Source organism: Hippocampus comes, unplaced genomic scaffold (assembly GCF_001891065.2).
Source record: "Hippocampus comes isolate QL1 unplaced genomic scaffold, H_comes_QL1_v1.1 scaffold130, whole genome shotgun sequence".
Taxonomy (NCBI): domain Eukaryota; kingdom Metazoa; phylum Chordata; class Actinopteri; order Syngnathiformes; family Syngnathidae; genus Hippocampus; species Hippocampus comes.
In genome coordinates, this window is record NW_017842057.1 from 2,610,047 (window position 1) to 2,625,962 (window position 15,916).

The 15,916-nt window shown below is 42.5% G+C and overlaps 2 protein-coding genes across 5 annotated transcripts in view; one reads left to right on the forward strand and one right to left on the reverse strand.

Moving 5' to 3' along the window:
* The window catches only part of LOC109510532 (ubiquitin-conjugating enzyme E2 L3), a 25,413-nt gene extending 21,739 nt beyond the window's left edge, over window positions 1–3,674 (reverse strand). Inside the window, exons 1-2 of the mRNA XM_019860888.1 lie at window positions 3,565–3,674; window positions 2,853–2,988 (exon numbers count right to left, since the gene is read on the reverse strand). Of these exons, the coding sequence (XP_019716447.1) occupies window positions 2,853–2,988; window positions 3,565–3,659 (231 nt within the window). The 5' untranslated portion in view covers window positions 3,660–3,674. The remainder of the gene's footprint in view (window positions 1–2,852; window positions 2,989–3,564) is intronic.
* A 6,509-nt stretch (window positions 3,675–10,183) lies between these two features.
* ydjc (YdjC chitooligosaccharide deacetylase homolog) overlaps window positions 10,184–15,916 on the forward strand; it is a 52,828-nt gene continuing 47,095 nt past the window's right edge. For all 4 annotated transcript variants that reach the window (XM_019860882.1, XM_019860883.1, XM_019860884.1 and 1 more), the window contains exons 1-2: window positions 10,184–10,271; window positions 13,118–13,293. In XM_019860882.1, the coding sequence (XP_019716441.1) occupies window positions 13,130–13,293 (164 nt within the window). In that variant the 5' untranslated portion in view covers window positions 10,184–10,271; window positions 13,118–13,129. The remainder of the gene's footprint in view (window positions 10,272–13,117; window positions 13,294–15,916) is intronic.

Here is a 15,916-nt window from a genome sequence, read left to right on the forward strand (position 1 = left end):
TTTTTCAGTGATTTCAGAGGGGATGTGAAAAGGGGAATTGTACAAATGAAAAGGATATTTTTGTTTTCATGTTTAGTATTTTGGTAAAATGAGTATTTTGTTCAATTGTTTTGTTAAATTAAGGGAAAAAAAGACAACTACTGTTTAACAAAGTTAAAGTAAAAATTGTCTTATTTCCCTAAAAGGGCTATTTCTATTATTAAGCAGGCACAACTTAACAAAATAAAAGAGTTCCTGTGCCTCAACACAATACCTCTCATTATTTGCTGTGTACTGGCAAAGTGAATAATTGTTATTTTCATGCACTCCATTATTGGTTGGTTGTGAGGAGTGTTGATTTGTATAAGCTTGGCTTAACCATACTAAATGGGCATATAGCCCGGCTCCCCATGACCGCCGTGCATGGGACCGGACCTTGGTCTTATTAAAAAAAAAAAAAAAAAAAAGTGGACCTACAGCATTTCTAGTTGAGGACCACTGTTCTATTGGCTAGTGAGTTAAAAAAACAACAACAAAAAAAATTTATCCTACCAAACTCATCGTTGTGCAGTGGTGGCCGATCTGACCTACTCGTAGTTGCGCATGTACAACCTCGTGCAACCCCAATCTCCAAGCGACACCAGCTCCACTTTGCAGTCATGACATAAAGCTTTACCCGTGACCATTTAAAGAATAAAACCACGGGTTTAACGCTTGGACTGATCATCTGTTGCCACAAGAGTGTTAGCGGCCGCCATATGGAACATTGGTTCCTCAAAACAAAGAAATAAATGCATAAAAATAATTCATAGTTTTGAGGGATACATTTTTTTCAACCAATTTTTATGGTTGAACTTTTTACCGGCCCTCATGTGAACATCTCAACTTATGTAAACCTCCACCGCTGCAGATAGAACCATCGGACCCATCATTTGGAATTTTATGAGCATAACATCATCCTCTCCATAAACACTCATCACAACTTACTTACATGAACACGAACCGCCCATAAAATCCAAACTATGGCTTTAGATTAGATTAGATATCCTTTATTTGTCCCACTGCAATCCTTTCTAATAATTCCAGAAGTTGACTGATACTTATGGGTCATGTCTCCCGCACATAAAACCATAGCTGATGTTCTTCAGCAAATCTTCTCTGGTGGTTTGTCGCAATGCAAGTACATGAGCACAAAGTTCAATATGTGTGTTGCGCCGTGGTTTTTGTCCACAAAATGAAAAGGAACACAGGTACAACGATGAGGTGTTTTTTTTTTCCAAACCACTCATACTAATTGTTCTGTGTTCCTCATCTCTTGGGTGTCAGTTCTAAACATTGCTCATGTCATTCAACTTCCTATGCTTTTTCGTACAACCGCCAAACACGCAACAAGTTCCACCGTGCAAGACATTATTCAATGCAATGGGGGCTTATGATTATTTGGAAAGTGGCGGGGGGGGGGGGGGGACATTACAATAAACCGCTTTCTTAAAACAAAAGCCACGGCAACAAATACCAATTTTTTTCTACTTCTGGTATCTTACAGGAAGTCGCACACAATATGATTTAAATGTCTTAACATGTGCCAGAGAATGTTAGGTATTACAAAGCTCATTTTCCAAAATGTCCAATATCGGCTTCTGACAGGCTGTGAACCAATTTACTGCAGTGCAATAACATCTGCTTTTACCACGCCCACAATGGTAAGTGCCATTTCTTCTGCCTCATCCTATGGTCAAGATGGGAAGATTTCAACCTGTGTAAATGATTAACTTGCCTGTACTGTAGTTCAGTGTTGGTCGAGAAAACAGTCAAGTTACCCCTGCCCCCCACACACACACCCACTGGCCCCACCCTTTTGGACTTAAGACAGACACAGTACAGCAGGAAATACAGGAGTGATTAAATTGAACTTTTTGTTGGGCTACATTACATATCAAAGATAATGTGATGTTTTCTGGTACGTACTGATATTGTGTATTCTGTTTATGTCTGAAAACAAAATGTGTGTTTATTTATGTCAAAATACAAACTCAAGGAGTGAATCTGCATTTCCGTTCTACATTTGGTTGAAAAAAAAATAAAAATAAAAATAAAAAAAATAAAAAGAGGGCCGAAAAATCGCGGTAATTTCCACTTCTCATTACCTTGCATTTAGCCGGTAGGTGTTGGGCCTAACAAAAGCCAACACAACCGAGACTAGTTGAATTAAGTTAAATGCAGTTATGACTACGTGTTTTGAACTCTCTTAACAACAGGAGTTGGGTGATATATGCGCACATCAACTACGTTGGCCAAAAAAAAACAAAAAAAAACGAAACAGAAAGAACCCGTTATAAGTGCTCATTGGGTAAACGCAACGAACTCTTAAAACACTTGTCTTTCCAATGCATTATAATGGCAGTAGCAATACATTACATGTACGCGAACTTCTGACTAATTTCAGTATACATTAGGCGACGGGCTAGCTTGAACGCAGCTCACATCCGAGGACAGCAAGTTAGCTGATTAGCAAACGCGACGCATTGTGTCATACAATTTCACCGTTTTATGTGACCGTCATCGAACATCAACGCCTTCCTCATCCACACAAAACTATCCAAAAGACTAAGTTCTCACATGTGAAATCATTACATTTTTTAGTTCAACTATTTTTACTGGTCATCAATGCTGGCCTAATTTGCCGGGTACTTCACTTCCAAATATCAAATCAGCTAGGTAGCAACCTCGTTGATATATACCAGTGAAACGAGATGTTGTCATATCAAGGTCGACTAGTGTTCGCTTGTTTCAAAGATTTGCGTAACTTAGAACCTCCAAAGCACCGAAACGCAATACAGGTAATGGGATAACAACGAAGTCGGATGATTTACCTTGGACAGCCTCCTGCTCGCCGCCATCTTGAAACTTCTGTATGAGTTCCCAGAATTCACAGCGCAGAGAATATGGGTCTCGGGGACAGGGGAGGGGGCAGCGGGTTGACGTTGACGTGAACGCTGAACCTCGGATCTCTAGCGTGTGAATGGAAATAAGATACAGCGTACAAACATCAAAAAGTACAAATACAACAGTAAAGCATCAGTATTTGGACCCAAACATAAAAGAATACAGGTTGTTAACTAAAAATAAAATAACTGCATCAGAAACGTCGAAACACAGCATAAAACAAGATCATTTTAAATATTAAATCTCATTACTCTTAAAGGGTATTTGCTAGTAGTTACCAGTATTTACACGAATTACTTGAGGTGATGTAATTTTGTGAAACGCAATATATTTTATTTTGTGCCTCTCCACAATAATGTGTACAGTGAGTGCATTGTTTGTACGACTGCAGTGCCAAATGTTAATAAACTTCGGTTCTTAATCAAAGAATACATAGTAATTAGTAACATACATAATCCTTTATGATGTCGTACTTACTGTACGTTCTGTACTTTATTTAGCACTTTTAGCAGTTCTCTCCACATTGAGGTTACATCTTTATCGAATTCCGTACGTATCACGTGACATTAATTTGTGTTATGAATTTAGAAATGGAGACACTTGTGGATTAAAGCCTCGTCTCAAAGATTCTTCATTCACCTGCCGACCCTTGAAACACGGTTATAAGGGGTCACGTTGGAAAACTTCCCAACCTCCGACGAGGGACGATACTTCAAGAAGTCCGACGTCATCATTTGTGTTCCGCAACATTGAACGTAATATCACGCGATAGCTCAAATATTTATTAACAGACCAGCCAGAGCAGTTTTTTTATCCGTGCGGGCTCTCTGATAGCAAATCAGAGAAATGTCAGCGAACGGAGGCGCCTTTAACTTATGCATTTAATAACTTTGTATATGTACGATTCAAAGAAAACGAAATGCGTTACAATTGACACGCCAGTGACTTGCGTTAAAGCAGTCTCCCAACAATACCCCAAGGTGTGCAGGGCTGCTGAAGCCCTGCTTGCAGCTCAAGTTATTATTATTATTATTATTATTATTCATTCATTCATTCATTTTCCGAACTGCTTTATTCTCACGAGGGTCGCGGGAGTGGGGGTGGGGGGAAGTGCTGGAGCCTATCCCAGCTGTCTTCGGGCAGTAGGCGGGGGACACCTTGAACGGGTTGCCAGCCAATCACAGGGCACACAGAAACAAACAACCATTCGCTCTCACACTCACATCTAGGGACAATTTGGAGCGTTCAAACAGCCTGCCATGCATGCTTTCGGAATGTGGGAGGAAACCGGAGGACCCGGAAAAAACCCATGCAATCACGGGGAGAACATGTAAACTCCACACAGGAAGGCCGGAGCTGGAAGTGAGCCGCAGTACCTCTGCACTGTGAAGTTGACGTGATAACCACTCGACTATCGGGCCCCCTATTATTACTATTATTATTATTATTATTATTATTATCATCATCATCATCATCATCATCATCATCATCATCCATCCATCCATCCATCCATCCATCCATCCATCCATTTTCTAATCTGATTATCCCAGCTGTCTACGGGCAGTATAAGGGATTACACACTGAACTGGATGCCAGATAGTCGCAGGGCACACAGAGATGAACAACCATTTGCACTTACGCTCACACCTTGGAACAATTTAAGTGTTGGTTTTGGAATGGAGTACCCGCAGAAAATCCACGCAGGCACTGGGAGAACATGCAAACCACACACAGGACGGCCAGAATCGAACCCTGCACCTCTGCGCTGTGAGGCTGATGCGCTAACCCATTGCTTTGTGAAAAATTTGATCTATTAAATCGTCACAAACAATCAAAACAGAATCTGTAACTCTGCAGCACCACATCGAGTGGAAAATACCCAATCCTGGTATGTTTAATCTGGGCCTAGAAAAATTGGCAAGCACTTGTAGCATGCTATGAATTTTTCCCAATTTGGCTCATTTTTTGCACATTTACAGGGTCATACTTTAGCACCCTTGTCCTTGAGGATTTATCCAATTGACTTCGAACTTCTGCTATAGCACCTTAAGACTTGAGTTTTTAAAAACTACATGACTTTTGGCATTAAAAATTGGGTTTAATAATTCTTTTTCCACAAAGGACTAAATCTTCACCACCCCCATGCGTATGCTCCAAAAATCGCAAACTTCAAATGTATATCAATACTGTAGTTGCGACTTGAAGAGATGCAAATGATAATATTCCGTTTTACGTGTAGCGCCACATCGTGATGATTAAAAACGTCATTTATTGTTATTTTTCAATGTAGGGCTACTGCCACCTACTGGCTACAGGAAATAAATGTTTTGACGTTTTTGTTCTCAAAGTTTTAGGCCTACATGGTGAAACACTGTTCCCGTGGCAACGTGCAGCTCTCCAAGAAAACGAAGCAAATTTTTAGCCAACCATGCACGACAACTCATGAAAGTTTGCACACAAATCAGGCCTTTCAAAATCACCAATAATATGTGAGAGTAAGTCAAAAATGATCTGCACTTAATGCTACAGCGCGCGTTTGTATAAATTCGATGCGATTTACCCTACATGTGGGAACTTGTGTGTCACGTGATCGCAATCAGGTGATATATTTGATTGTGACACTTGTTTGTTTCAGACTTTCAGTTGAGAAAAATGGCCGCTCCACTCGCAGAACGCACCGGTGATCCAATTTTTATGGTCAGAAGGCGTGTCAGGGGCTGAAATTTACCAGGGTTTCTGAACACAATCTGGAAAAGAAGTAAATATCATGGATTGAAAAGTTTAAAAGTGGTTGGACAAATGTGGACCACGCAGAAGGAGCAGGATGTCCATCAACCTATTGATGGACCACTATTAAAAACAATGAACAAGCCCAGTCCATATCACGTGATATCATGACACACACACAGGGCTGCTTCACTAAAAATTTGTAAGGGGTGTTGTTGAGCCACTCAGCCATGCATTATCTCAGTGTTTTTCAAACTTTTTTGAGCCAAGGCACACTTCTTTCATTGAAAAAAATCTCGCGGCACACCAGTAGCTGAAAATGTGACCCCCGGTTTATTTTAACAATTAACGTGTTATATTGTTACTATAACCGTTTTTAACATTGAAGAATGACGTTATAACAGCTTGAATTGGAATCAAATGAACACAAAGAAAACAGCATTTTATCATCTTTCATATTTATTGTTTCACCGTCGTCCTGCATTCATGCGTCACAAATTCGCTTGTCTCTCGTTGAAACACTAGGCAATTGGCGAGCTGTTGCTTCTCCCTAGCGGTATGGTAGGGTACTACATGATTACTTTCTGGCCGAAAGACCGCACAGGCATAAATTGGATGTTTTCCCGCGGCACACCTGACAATGTCTCGCGGCACACTGAACACTGTATTATCTGATCCACTTGTCCTCACAAGGGTCGCGGGGAGTCTATCCCAGCTGTCTTCAGGCAGTAGGCAGGGTCCACCCTGAACCGGTTGCCAGCCAATCACAGGCCTTGATTACTGATTATTTTTAAATTGCGAAATAACCTAATACAATGATGTTGAAAGGCCTGATGTGTTTGCAAAATTTTAATGGTCTAAACAATTTTCAAAGGGCTAGGTCAAATGTACCAAGTTGCTTCTTGGGCCCTTGCAATAAATAATTTCAAGCATAAGAAGAAAAATTCCAACAAAAACAATAGGGACCTTGCAGCTGTCATTGCTTGGGCCCTAATCATAAAAATCTTTCCATTACTTATTAGGGGACTGGGCAGTTCAATGAAATACATAATTAGTGGTCCTTCACAAAAACAATAAATTGTATCTAGTCATTTTCATTTTATTATTAAGCTAATATTTTGCCGTAAAGTCCGCTAGCTAGAGACTTGTGTTAGCCGTTGCACGATGATGTCAGGAAAAGTGGAGTCGACTCATTTGAACAAGTGCTGTCCTCCAGGACTGGTCTCGTATTACGACAGCTAAAAGAATATTTTAAATTATTTTTTAAAATCAGGGGTGTTGACAGTGAAATGCATATATCAGGGGTCTTATATTTTCATCAAATTTGGGACGGCACGATGGACAACTGGTTAACATATCGCCTCAGAGAACAGAGGTGCAGCGTTCGAATCAGGGCTCAAGCCTTCCTGTATGGAGTTTGCATCTTTTCCCCGTGCCTGTGTGGGTTGCCTCTAGATTCTCCGGTTTACTTCCTCATTCCACAAACATGCATGGTTGATTAATTGGACACTCTTACTATATAGTGTCCCTCGGTGTGATTGGTTGTTGTTTGTGTGTGTATGCCCTGCAATAGGCTGGCAACCAGTTCAGCGAGTTCCCCGCTCACTGCCTGAAGACAGCTAGCATAGTCTCCAGCACACCTGTGACCCTTTTGAGAATAAGCGTTTCAGATATTGGATGGATGAATGGAACATCAGAATTGGATGTGACGTCTATTGATAGAGACCTGCTGTGGTCCAATGTTCTCCAAGACCGGTCTGGTATTACTGTAGCTAAAGAAATATTTTCAATTATTTTTTTAAAAATCTTGTCTTGACAGGCAAATATGCATATTTCAGGGAACTTTTAGTTTTACAGGCCAAATCAGATTTGGATGGGACCTCTTTTGGTGTAGGGCTGGGGTGGTATAGTGTCCTTTAGGACTATTCTGGTATTATGATCGCGAAAGGATTTTATTCTATTATTATTTTTTTTAATCAGGCTTGATTACAGTGAAAGATGAATATTTCTTTAACTTTAACTTTGACATGCAACATCAAAATTGACTGGGATGTTTTTTGGTGAAAAGTTGGAGCGGGTTTATGCTGCCTAAAGGAATATTTTTAATGATTTAAAAAAAAAATCAGGGTTCATTACAGTGAAAAATGCATATTTCAGTCAACTTTTATTTTGCCATGTAACACTGGAATAGATGGGATCTGTACTGATGTAGACCTGGGGTCGTCAAGTGTCCTCCAAGACTGATCTGGTATTATGCTATCAAAAGGTATATTTCTTTAAATCAGGGTTGTAGACAGTGAAATATACAATTTTCAGGGGATTTTTATTTTGACATGCAATATCAAAATAGATGGGATGCCTATTGATAGAGACCTGGGGTGGTCCAGTGTTCTCCAGGACTGGTCTAGTGTCACAATAGCTAAAGGAATATTTTTAATCATTAAAAAAAAAGGGTGGCCCGGTGGTCCAGTGGTTAGCGCGTCAACCTCACAGTGCAGAGGTAGCCAGGTTCAGTCCCAGCTCCGGCCTCCCTGTGTGGAGTTTGCATGTCCTCCCCGGGCCTGCGTGTGTTTTCTCCTGGTACTCCGGTTTCCTCCCACATTCGAAAAACATGTATGGCAGGCTGATTGAACACGATAAATTGTCACTAGATGTGAGTGTGAGTGCAGATGGCTGTTCGTCTCTGTGTGCCCTGCGATTGGTTGGCAACCGGTTCAGGGTGTCCCCCGCCTTCTGCCTGAAGACAGCTGGGATAGGCTCCAGCAACCCCTGCGACCCTTGTGAGGATAAAGCGGATAGGAAAATGAATGAATGAATGAATGAATTTAAAAAAAAATCTGGATTGAAGACAGTGAAATATACATATTGCAGTGGACATTTACTGCGGCATGCAACATCAGAATTGTATGGGACCTCTTTTGGTGTCGAGCTGAGGTGGTTTGGTGTCCTCTAGGACTGGTCTGTTGTTACGATACCAATTGATGTATTTGAATATATTGTTTTAAATAAGGTATACTTGCAGTCAGAAATGCATTTTTTCAAATAAACAATTTTTGATGCATCTGAAGATTTACATGAACCATTCTATATTCAGAATCAGAATCAGAATTATCTTTATTGGCCAAGTATGTAGAACACACAAGGAATTTGTCTCCGGTAGAACACGCTGCACTCAGAAGTGGGCTGTTTGCGTAATAACAGAGAGGTCATTTGCTGAAGCACTGACATCCAGTTAAGCCTTGTGGGATGACTTTCTTCTGAAGCTGGCAATCGCCGGTCATCGGCGTCTTATTAACGTAATGCCGAGAGCAGGGGTCACCAACATGGTGCCTGCGGGCACCAGGGAGCCTTCAAGGACTACATGAGTAGCCCGGAGGCCTATTCCAAAAATAGGTCACCAGTGATTAGTCACTGTGACTCTCCAGGAATATTGTAGAAGGAATCATTTCAAGGCAGCCCGGTGGACCAGTGTATAACGTGTTGGCCTCACAGTGCAGAGGTGCAGGGTCTGATTCCGGCTCCGGCCTTCCTGTATGGAGCTTGCGTGTTCTCCTCGTGCCTGCGTGGGTTTTCTCTGGGTACTCTGGTTTCCTCCCTCATTTCAGAAACATGCGTGGCAGGTTAATGGAACACTCTAAACTGTCCCTCGGTGTGAGTGTGAGCGCGGATGGTTGCTTGTCTCTGCGTGCCCTGCGATTCGCTGACAGCCGGTTCAGGGTGTCCCCCGCCTACTGCCCGAAGACAGCTGGGATAGGCTCCAGCACGCCCTGCAACCCTTGTGAGGATAAAAAGCACGAGAAAAATGAATGGATGGATGGATCATTTCAAAGTGTGAACATTAGCAGATATTTTAAATAAAATGTGGCCAATTGATATTAAACTGTTTCATAAGTATTGTGAGAAAACTTTAATATGATCAGTATCTTCTCAGAAATTAATATAATTGATTATAACATATGAGGGTAGTTTGAGCAAATTTATTTCAAATGTGCATACTATCAAAGTGGAAGCCCTTCGCATGAATCAGTAGCCAAGAAGGAGCTCTTAGTTTCAAAAAGTTTGGTGACCTCTGGCCTGGATTTTAAAAAATTAGGGGCGGCTGGATTAATTTTGTCTCTTTAAGTGAAGGCTGTCTTGCCCGCAGTGTCCTTTCCTGCCTGAAAAGAAGCAACTTTTCATCTCTATTAGACCCGATGACAGCATCCAAAAAAGGGGTAAGGAGAGATGATATAAAGGTTAGGAATTTTGACTTTTCCGAAGAGGCCCCGAGAGTTCGGGGCCTCTTCGGAAAAGTCAATTTGAAATGCGCGTATAAATGAAATGTATTATTATTATTATTATTATTATTATTATTAAAACTCCTAACCTTTGTGGTCCACGAGTTCACTTGCACGAGTAGTGTAGTGTCATTCTCCCGTTCGAAGAATGACGAACCACGTGATTTTGACCTAGCCAATCAGCGATGATACATTGCGTCATCCAGGCAGCATTGCAACATTTGACCAATCAGCGGTGTTTTAAATACGTGCCGCACTTCCTCGTTTGTTCAAAGCCAAGAAGCCGACATTCAGCTGGAAATGTCATCCAGATTTACGCTTCTAAATTTTAAAACAGTCATGGTAAGACAACAACTGTCACATATTTTATGTCATAATAGTTACATTAATTGAATATGTTCGTGTTGTTGGAGTTGTTTTAGGTGTTTATTTGTCTTTGTCAAAGCCAGTTCACAACCTACATTGTACATGCAGTACCTATCTGTAGCAGTCTGCGGTGGAAAGTTTCCAATTTACTTACTTCCGTGAGCCCGTTCATAACCCGAAATGTTTATAAATTAATCTGTTTGAGCCCCCCAAAATGTTATATTTACCTGTTTTAAATTAGCATTAACGTGTATAATGTGTTTAATAAATATAGTGTAATATGAAAATAAATGAAACACATAACTACGCAGAAATAAAACTCTTAAATGAACAATTTATCACGACCTTTGTGAGGATGAAGCCTTTCAGATAACGTATGAATGTTCCTTAAATGTAAGCATTATGAAAAGGGAAGGAGGACTAAAACTCCAGCAATGATACAGAGCCTTCTTCCATAAGTCTGTTTGTTTTGGGGCTGCGAATCCAGAGAAACCTGTCTTTTTCTGTTCCAAAAAATTAATAAAGTGCGATGACATATTAGGTGAATGTATTGTACGCAGGTGAAACTTCCAGCTCGTGACAACATGCGTGAATGGGTATTTTGCCATGATTACACAGACATAAACCATCCATGAACAAATTAAAGAGATGCTACAATTCAAAATGACACACCCAGCATTGATCGTATATTCCGATCAAGGATATCTCCACTTCTTTCTCTTTTCTAAATTGCTTCAGTTTGGCAGTAAACCATGGCTTGTTATTGTTGAAGGAGCGCAAGGACTTTGTTGGTCCACCCATGTCCTCACAGAAACTGATATATGATGTGACAGTGTGTGTATTCATCAAGGCTGCCAGTTGAAGTTTCAAAGGCGCCCTAAGGCCAAACAAAAAAGATAGTGTGTTTCCGGTAACATGAAATTTCAGCATAGGGTCGGTAGGTCGGACAGTTTTTCTTTTTTTTTAAATCCCCCCCATCAAAAATTTAAACAAAATAACCATAAAACATAAAACAAGAAGACATTGAACCCGCCGCTCCACGGCCGGCGCCGGTGCTGCCGCCACCGATTTAGTTTTCTCCCCGCTCCGGACTCGGGGGGCCGGTGCGTGCCGCCGCCTCCGCCGCCGTCCTCCTCCGCCCTCGGTTTTTACTCGGCCCGTGGTGTTCATCGAATAGTTCGCTGAATTTTTTCGATACATCAATGGATGCTATTTTCTTAATATTACGGTGCGAGCACGCGACTGTAACACAGAAAACGCGGTTTAAACTGTCGTCGGAGATCGCGGCCGCCGCCATGTTTCAATGTTGTTGACAGACAACAGGGCAAATGACGCTCGCGCTCAACGTGAATATCGCGAGAGTTTGCACCGATGTAAACCCTCTACACAAAAATGTAGAGGGTTGTTTGAAAAAAAATGCCGACCGTAAAGTTTTTTTTCGACGTAGAAATTCTCGGTCGGTCGGGTTACCGGAAACACACTACTTTTTTTTTTCTACGCCTAATCAGTGCAGTCCAAGTATTCTTGTTGTGCCAGCTTGGTCCACCTCTTCAGTCTTGACAACTGGTTTTACACATTGGAGTCTGTGCCTGTATGTAGGGATTCACTGTATTAAACTGATCAGATTTATGCTGCTACAGTAAATCTTGCATGAAGCCGCTATTTAAGTTTACTCATCATAATATTAATTATAAGCTTAATAATAACTAATAAACTCTTTCTGTCACTCCTTTTCAGGCTAGGTCATAAGTTTTGATTGGAAAATGTTTTTATATATATATAATATATAACAATTATTCATTCATTCATTTTCCGAACCGCTTCATCCTCACTAGGGTCGCTGGGGGTGCTGGAGCCTATCCCATCGTCTTCGGGCAGTAGGGACACCCTGAACCGGTTGCCAGCCAATCACAGAAACGGACAACCATTCGTGCTCACACTCACACCTAGGGACAATTGGAGTGTTCAGTCAGTCTGTCATACGTTTTGGAATGTGGGAGGGAACCGGAGGACCCAGAGAAAACCCACGCAAGCACGGGGAGAGCATGCAAATTCCACACATGAAGGCTGGAGCTGGAATTGAACCCGGTACCTCTGCACTGTGAAGTCAAAGTGCTAACCCAGGGTTCAGCAACCCAAAATGTTGAAAGAGCCATATAGGACAAAAAAACAAATATGTCTGGAGCCGCAAAAAAAAAAAAAGCCTTCTATATAACTTACAATGAAGGTAACACATGCTGTATGTATGTAGGAGACTGGACTGTCTCAGAATTGTTTGTTATTCATTCCTTTGTTGTGTGTTCACAAATGCCCCCAGAGAATTTATTTTGTAATTTCCTCGCTTGATTTTTTGTTTTGGTGCATTATTTTCGCTTTTCTTAGTGTCAGTGAAGTGATCATTCATTTCCGTTTTTCGGAGGCTGTCTTTGAACGCCTCTCGAGTCGAACGAGAAGAGAGAAGGCACGGAGTCGGACGCAGATGTGTCTGTGTTTGTCGAGACTGTTAAAAGCATAAATAAAGTGTACGTTTTAAAAAGCCAACACCACAGCTCTCCTTTTTCGGAGCTGCAACATGTATCTATATCTATTTGAGCTATATTAGCCGACTATCAAAATCTTTTTCCATTTTCAAACATTTTTTATAAAGCTCCAGGGAGCCACTAGATGTTGCTAAAGAGCCGCATGCGGCTCTGGAGCTGCATGTTGCCGACCCCCGTGCTGACCACTCGACTACCAGGCTGCGCTATAACATAATTAATGTTATAATAATATAGTAATTTTTGTCCTTTTATTAATTTTCATCCATCTGTTGTCTTCCACAGTAACAAGCAATAATGCCACAGCCCAGGATTTTGCTGGTGGTGACAGGAGATGATTTTGGTTACTGTCCCAAGAGGAATCAAGGGATTGTCGACTGCTTCAAGGCTGGAGGCATTTCCTCTGTGTCACTGCTGGTGAATGCATCTGCTGCCAAAGATGCCGCAGATCTGGCTAAAAGGTAATGTGGCAGCTGCTGTCGCAGATTGGGTTTTGCTTTGTCGCTAGAGTATTTTTCTCCATCACTTAAAACTATTCACTGCAATTAATAATGTTTATCATGAGACCTGATACAAATCATATGAAATTGTTTGATCAAGTTTACTTCTTATCGAGGTTTAACGCTTGAAGTCAGCTAATAGCACATCATGTGTTTTTGGCATCTTTCAATCGGCCAATTTACAGAGAACCTATGAGACCTGCTATCTTTGGACTATAATGTTATGTAGAGCACCAAAAAGGCAACCCAATCTTACATGACTGCATGGGTTTGAGAGTCCAAAATTAAGATGGGAGATGAGAATCGAGTTTTGCCTTGCCAGCTTTGGCTGATCTGTTTGCCGGAAGACCGAAAAGATTCATACCAGTGGTACCTCGGGCCTGGTGGTGAGAAACGAGGAGAGTGGCACAAAGGAGACTCTGTCTTTGTTGACCAAACGTCCATCCATCCAACCATTTTCTCCCGCTTATCCGGGGTCTGGTCAAGGGGGCAACAGCTTTAGCAGGGAAGCCCAGACTTCCCTCTCCCCTGCTACTTCTTCCAGCTCTTCCCCAGGGATCCTGTGGCGTTCCCAGGCTCGATGGGAGACATAGTCTCTCCAGTGTGCCCTGGATCGTCCCCGGGGCCTCTTGCCAGTGGGACATGCCCAGAACACCTCACTAGGGAGGCATCCAGGAGCCACCTCATCTGGCTCCTCTCGACTTGGAGGAGAAGCAGCTCGACTCTGAGCCCCTCTTGGATGACTGAGCTTCTCATCTTATCTCTAAAGGAGAGTTCAGACACCCTGTGGAGGAAACTCATTCAGGCCACTTGTACCCGGAATCTCGTTCTTTCTGTCACGACCTATAGCTTGTGACCATCGATAAGATCAACCTGGAAATCTTCACCATGACAGACCGATACAAAGTCCGCAAAACACTGCCCTCACACCCATGTCCTCACTGAACTCTTCCCACGCCCGACTTTTTGCCTCGTCGACCGCTGAAGTTATGTTTCGCTTGACCAGCTGGTGGTACCCATCAGCTGCCTCTGGAGTCCCACAGGCTATAAAGACCTAATAGGACTCCTTCTTCAGCTTGACCAAATCCCTAACTGCTGGTGTCCACCAGCGAGTTCGGGGTTTGCCGCCACGACAGGCACCACCTTGTGGCCACAACTCTGATTGGCTGCCTCAACAATAGAGGCGTGGAACACGGTCCACTCGGACTCAGTGTCCCCCGCCTCTTCCAGGACGTGGGAAAAGCTCTGCCAGAGGTAGGAGTTAAACTCCTTCTGACGAGATTCTGCCAGATGCTCCCAACAAACCCTCACAATATGTTTGGGTCTGCCAGGTCAGACCGGCATCTTCCCCCACCATCGGAGCAAATTCACCACCAGGTGGTGATCAGTTGACAGCTCCACCATTCTCTTCACCCGAGTAGCCAAAACATGGGCCGCAAAGCTGATTTGACTTGAAGTCCACATATGGACACCCTTATGTTTGAAGATGGTGTTTGTTATGGATAATCTGTGGTGAGCTCCGAAGTCCAAGAACAAGACACCACTCGAGTTCTGATCGGGGGGGCAGTTCCTCCCAATCACGCCCTTCCATGTCTCACTATCTTTGCCCACGTGAAGTCCCCCAGCAGAACGAGGGAGTCCACAGCGGGAGTGCTCTCCAGCACAACCTCCAAGGACTCCAAATAGGGTGGGGACTTTGAGCTGCTGTTTGGTGCATAGGCACAAACAACATTCAGCATCGATGTAGGCCCGGCCACCAGGCGCTCGCTAGCGAGCCCCACCTCCAGGCCTGGCTCCAGAGTGGGGCGCCGGTGAATGAAACAAGTGAAACAAAGGTGCATATATTTTCTTCATCATGAAGGGTCTTTTAAACCGTGCTTTGTCTGGTCCCTCACCTTGAACCTGCCATGGGTGACCCTGTCAGGGGCATAAAGCCCCAACTTAGCTCCTAGGATCTTTGGGACACACAAACCCCTCCACAATAATGTGACGGATCATAGAGGGGTGACAAAATGTTACGTCAAATAATCCACAGACATCAACTGTGTGCTGTCAAGAATTGTATTCATCATCAAATTTGCTTGCTACAACACACACTAAAACCCCTATCCCACTGAGGGGCCAACAATTGCGACTGTTGGCGGACGTAGAAAAAGTTCGTCACAACTTCGCAAATGTTTGCAAAATGTTCGGCTAACATTTGAAGATGTTCGTCAACTTTTTTTTTTTTTTTTTTTTTTTTTTTGTCTGTCGCAAGGAAATTTTGAACATGACAAGAAAAGTATAGTGAGCCTGCTGGTAACCGTAGAATGAGGATTGTACTTGGAGCCGGCGGCATCTCTCCTCCGGTCCCAAGCGTCCTCCTCTCCGCTGCATGGCGGAGCTCTGACTGGGCACGGAACTGCTCCACTCCGCGTTCCCGATTTCTATCTATCTATCTATCTATCTATCTATCTATATATCGGTATCTATATATATAGATATATATATATCTATATATATATATATCTATATATATATATATATATATACTCTATCTCTCTCTCTCTCTCTCTCTCTCTCTCTCTCTCTCTCTCTCTCTCTC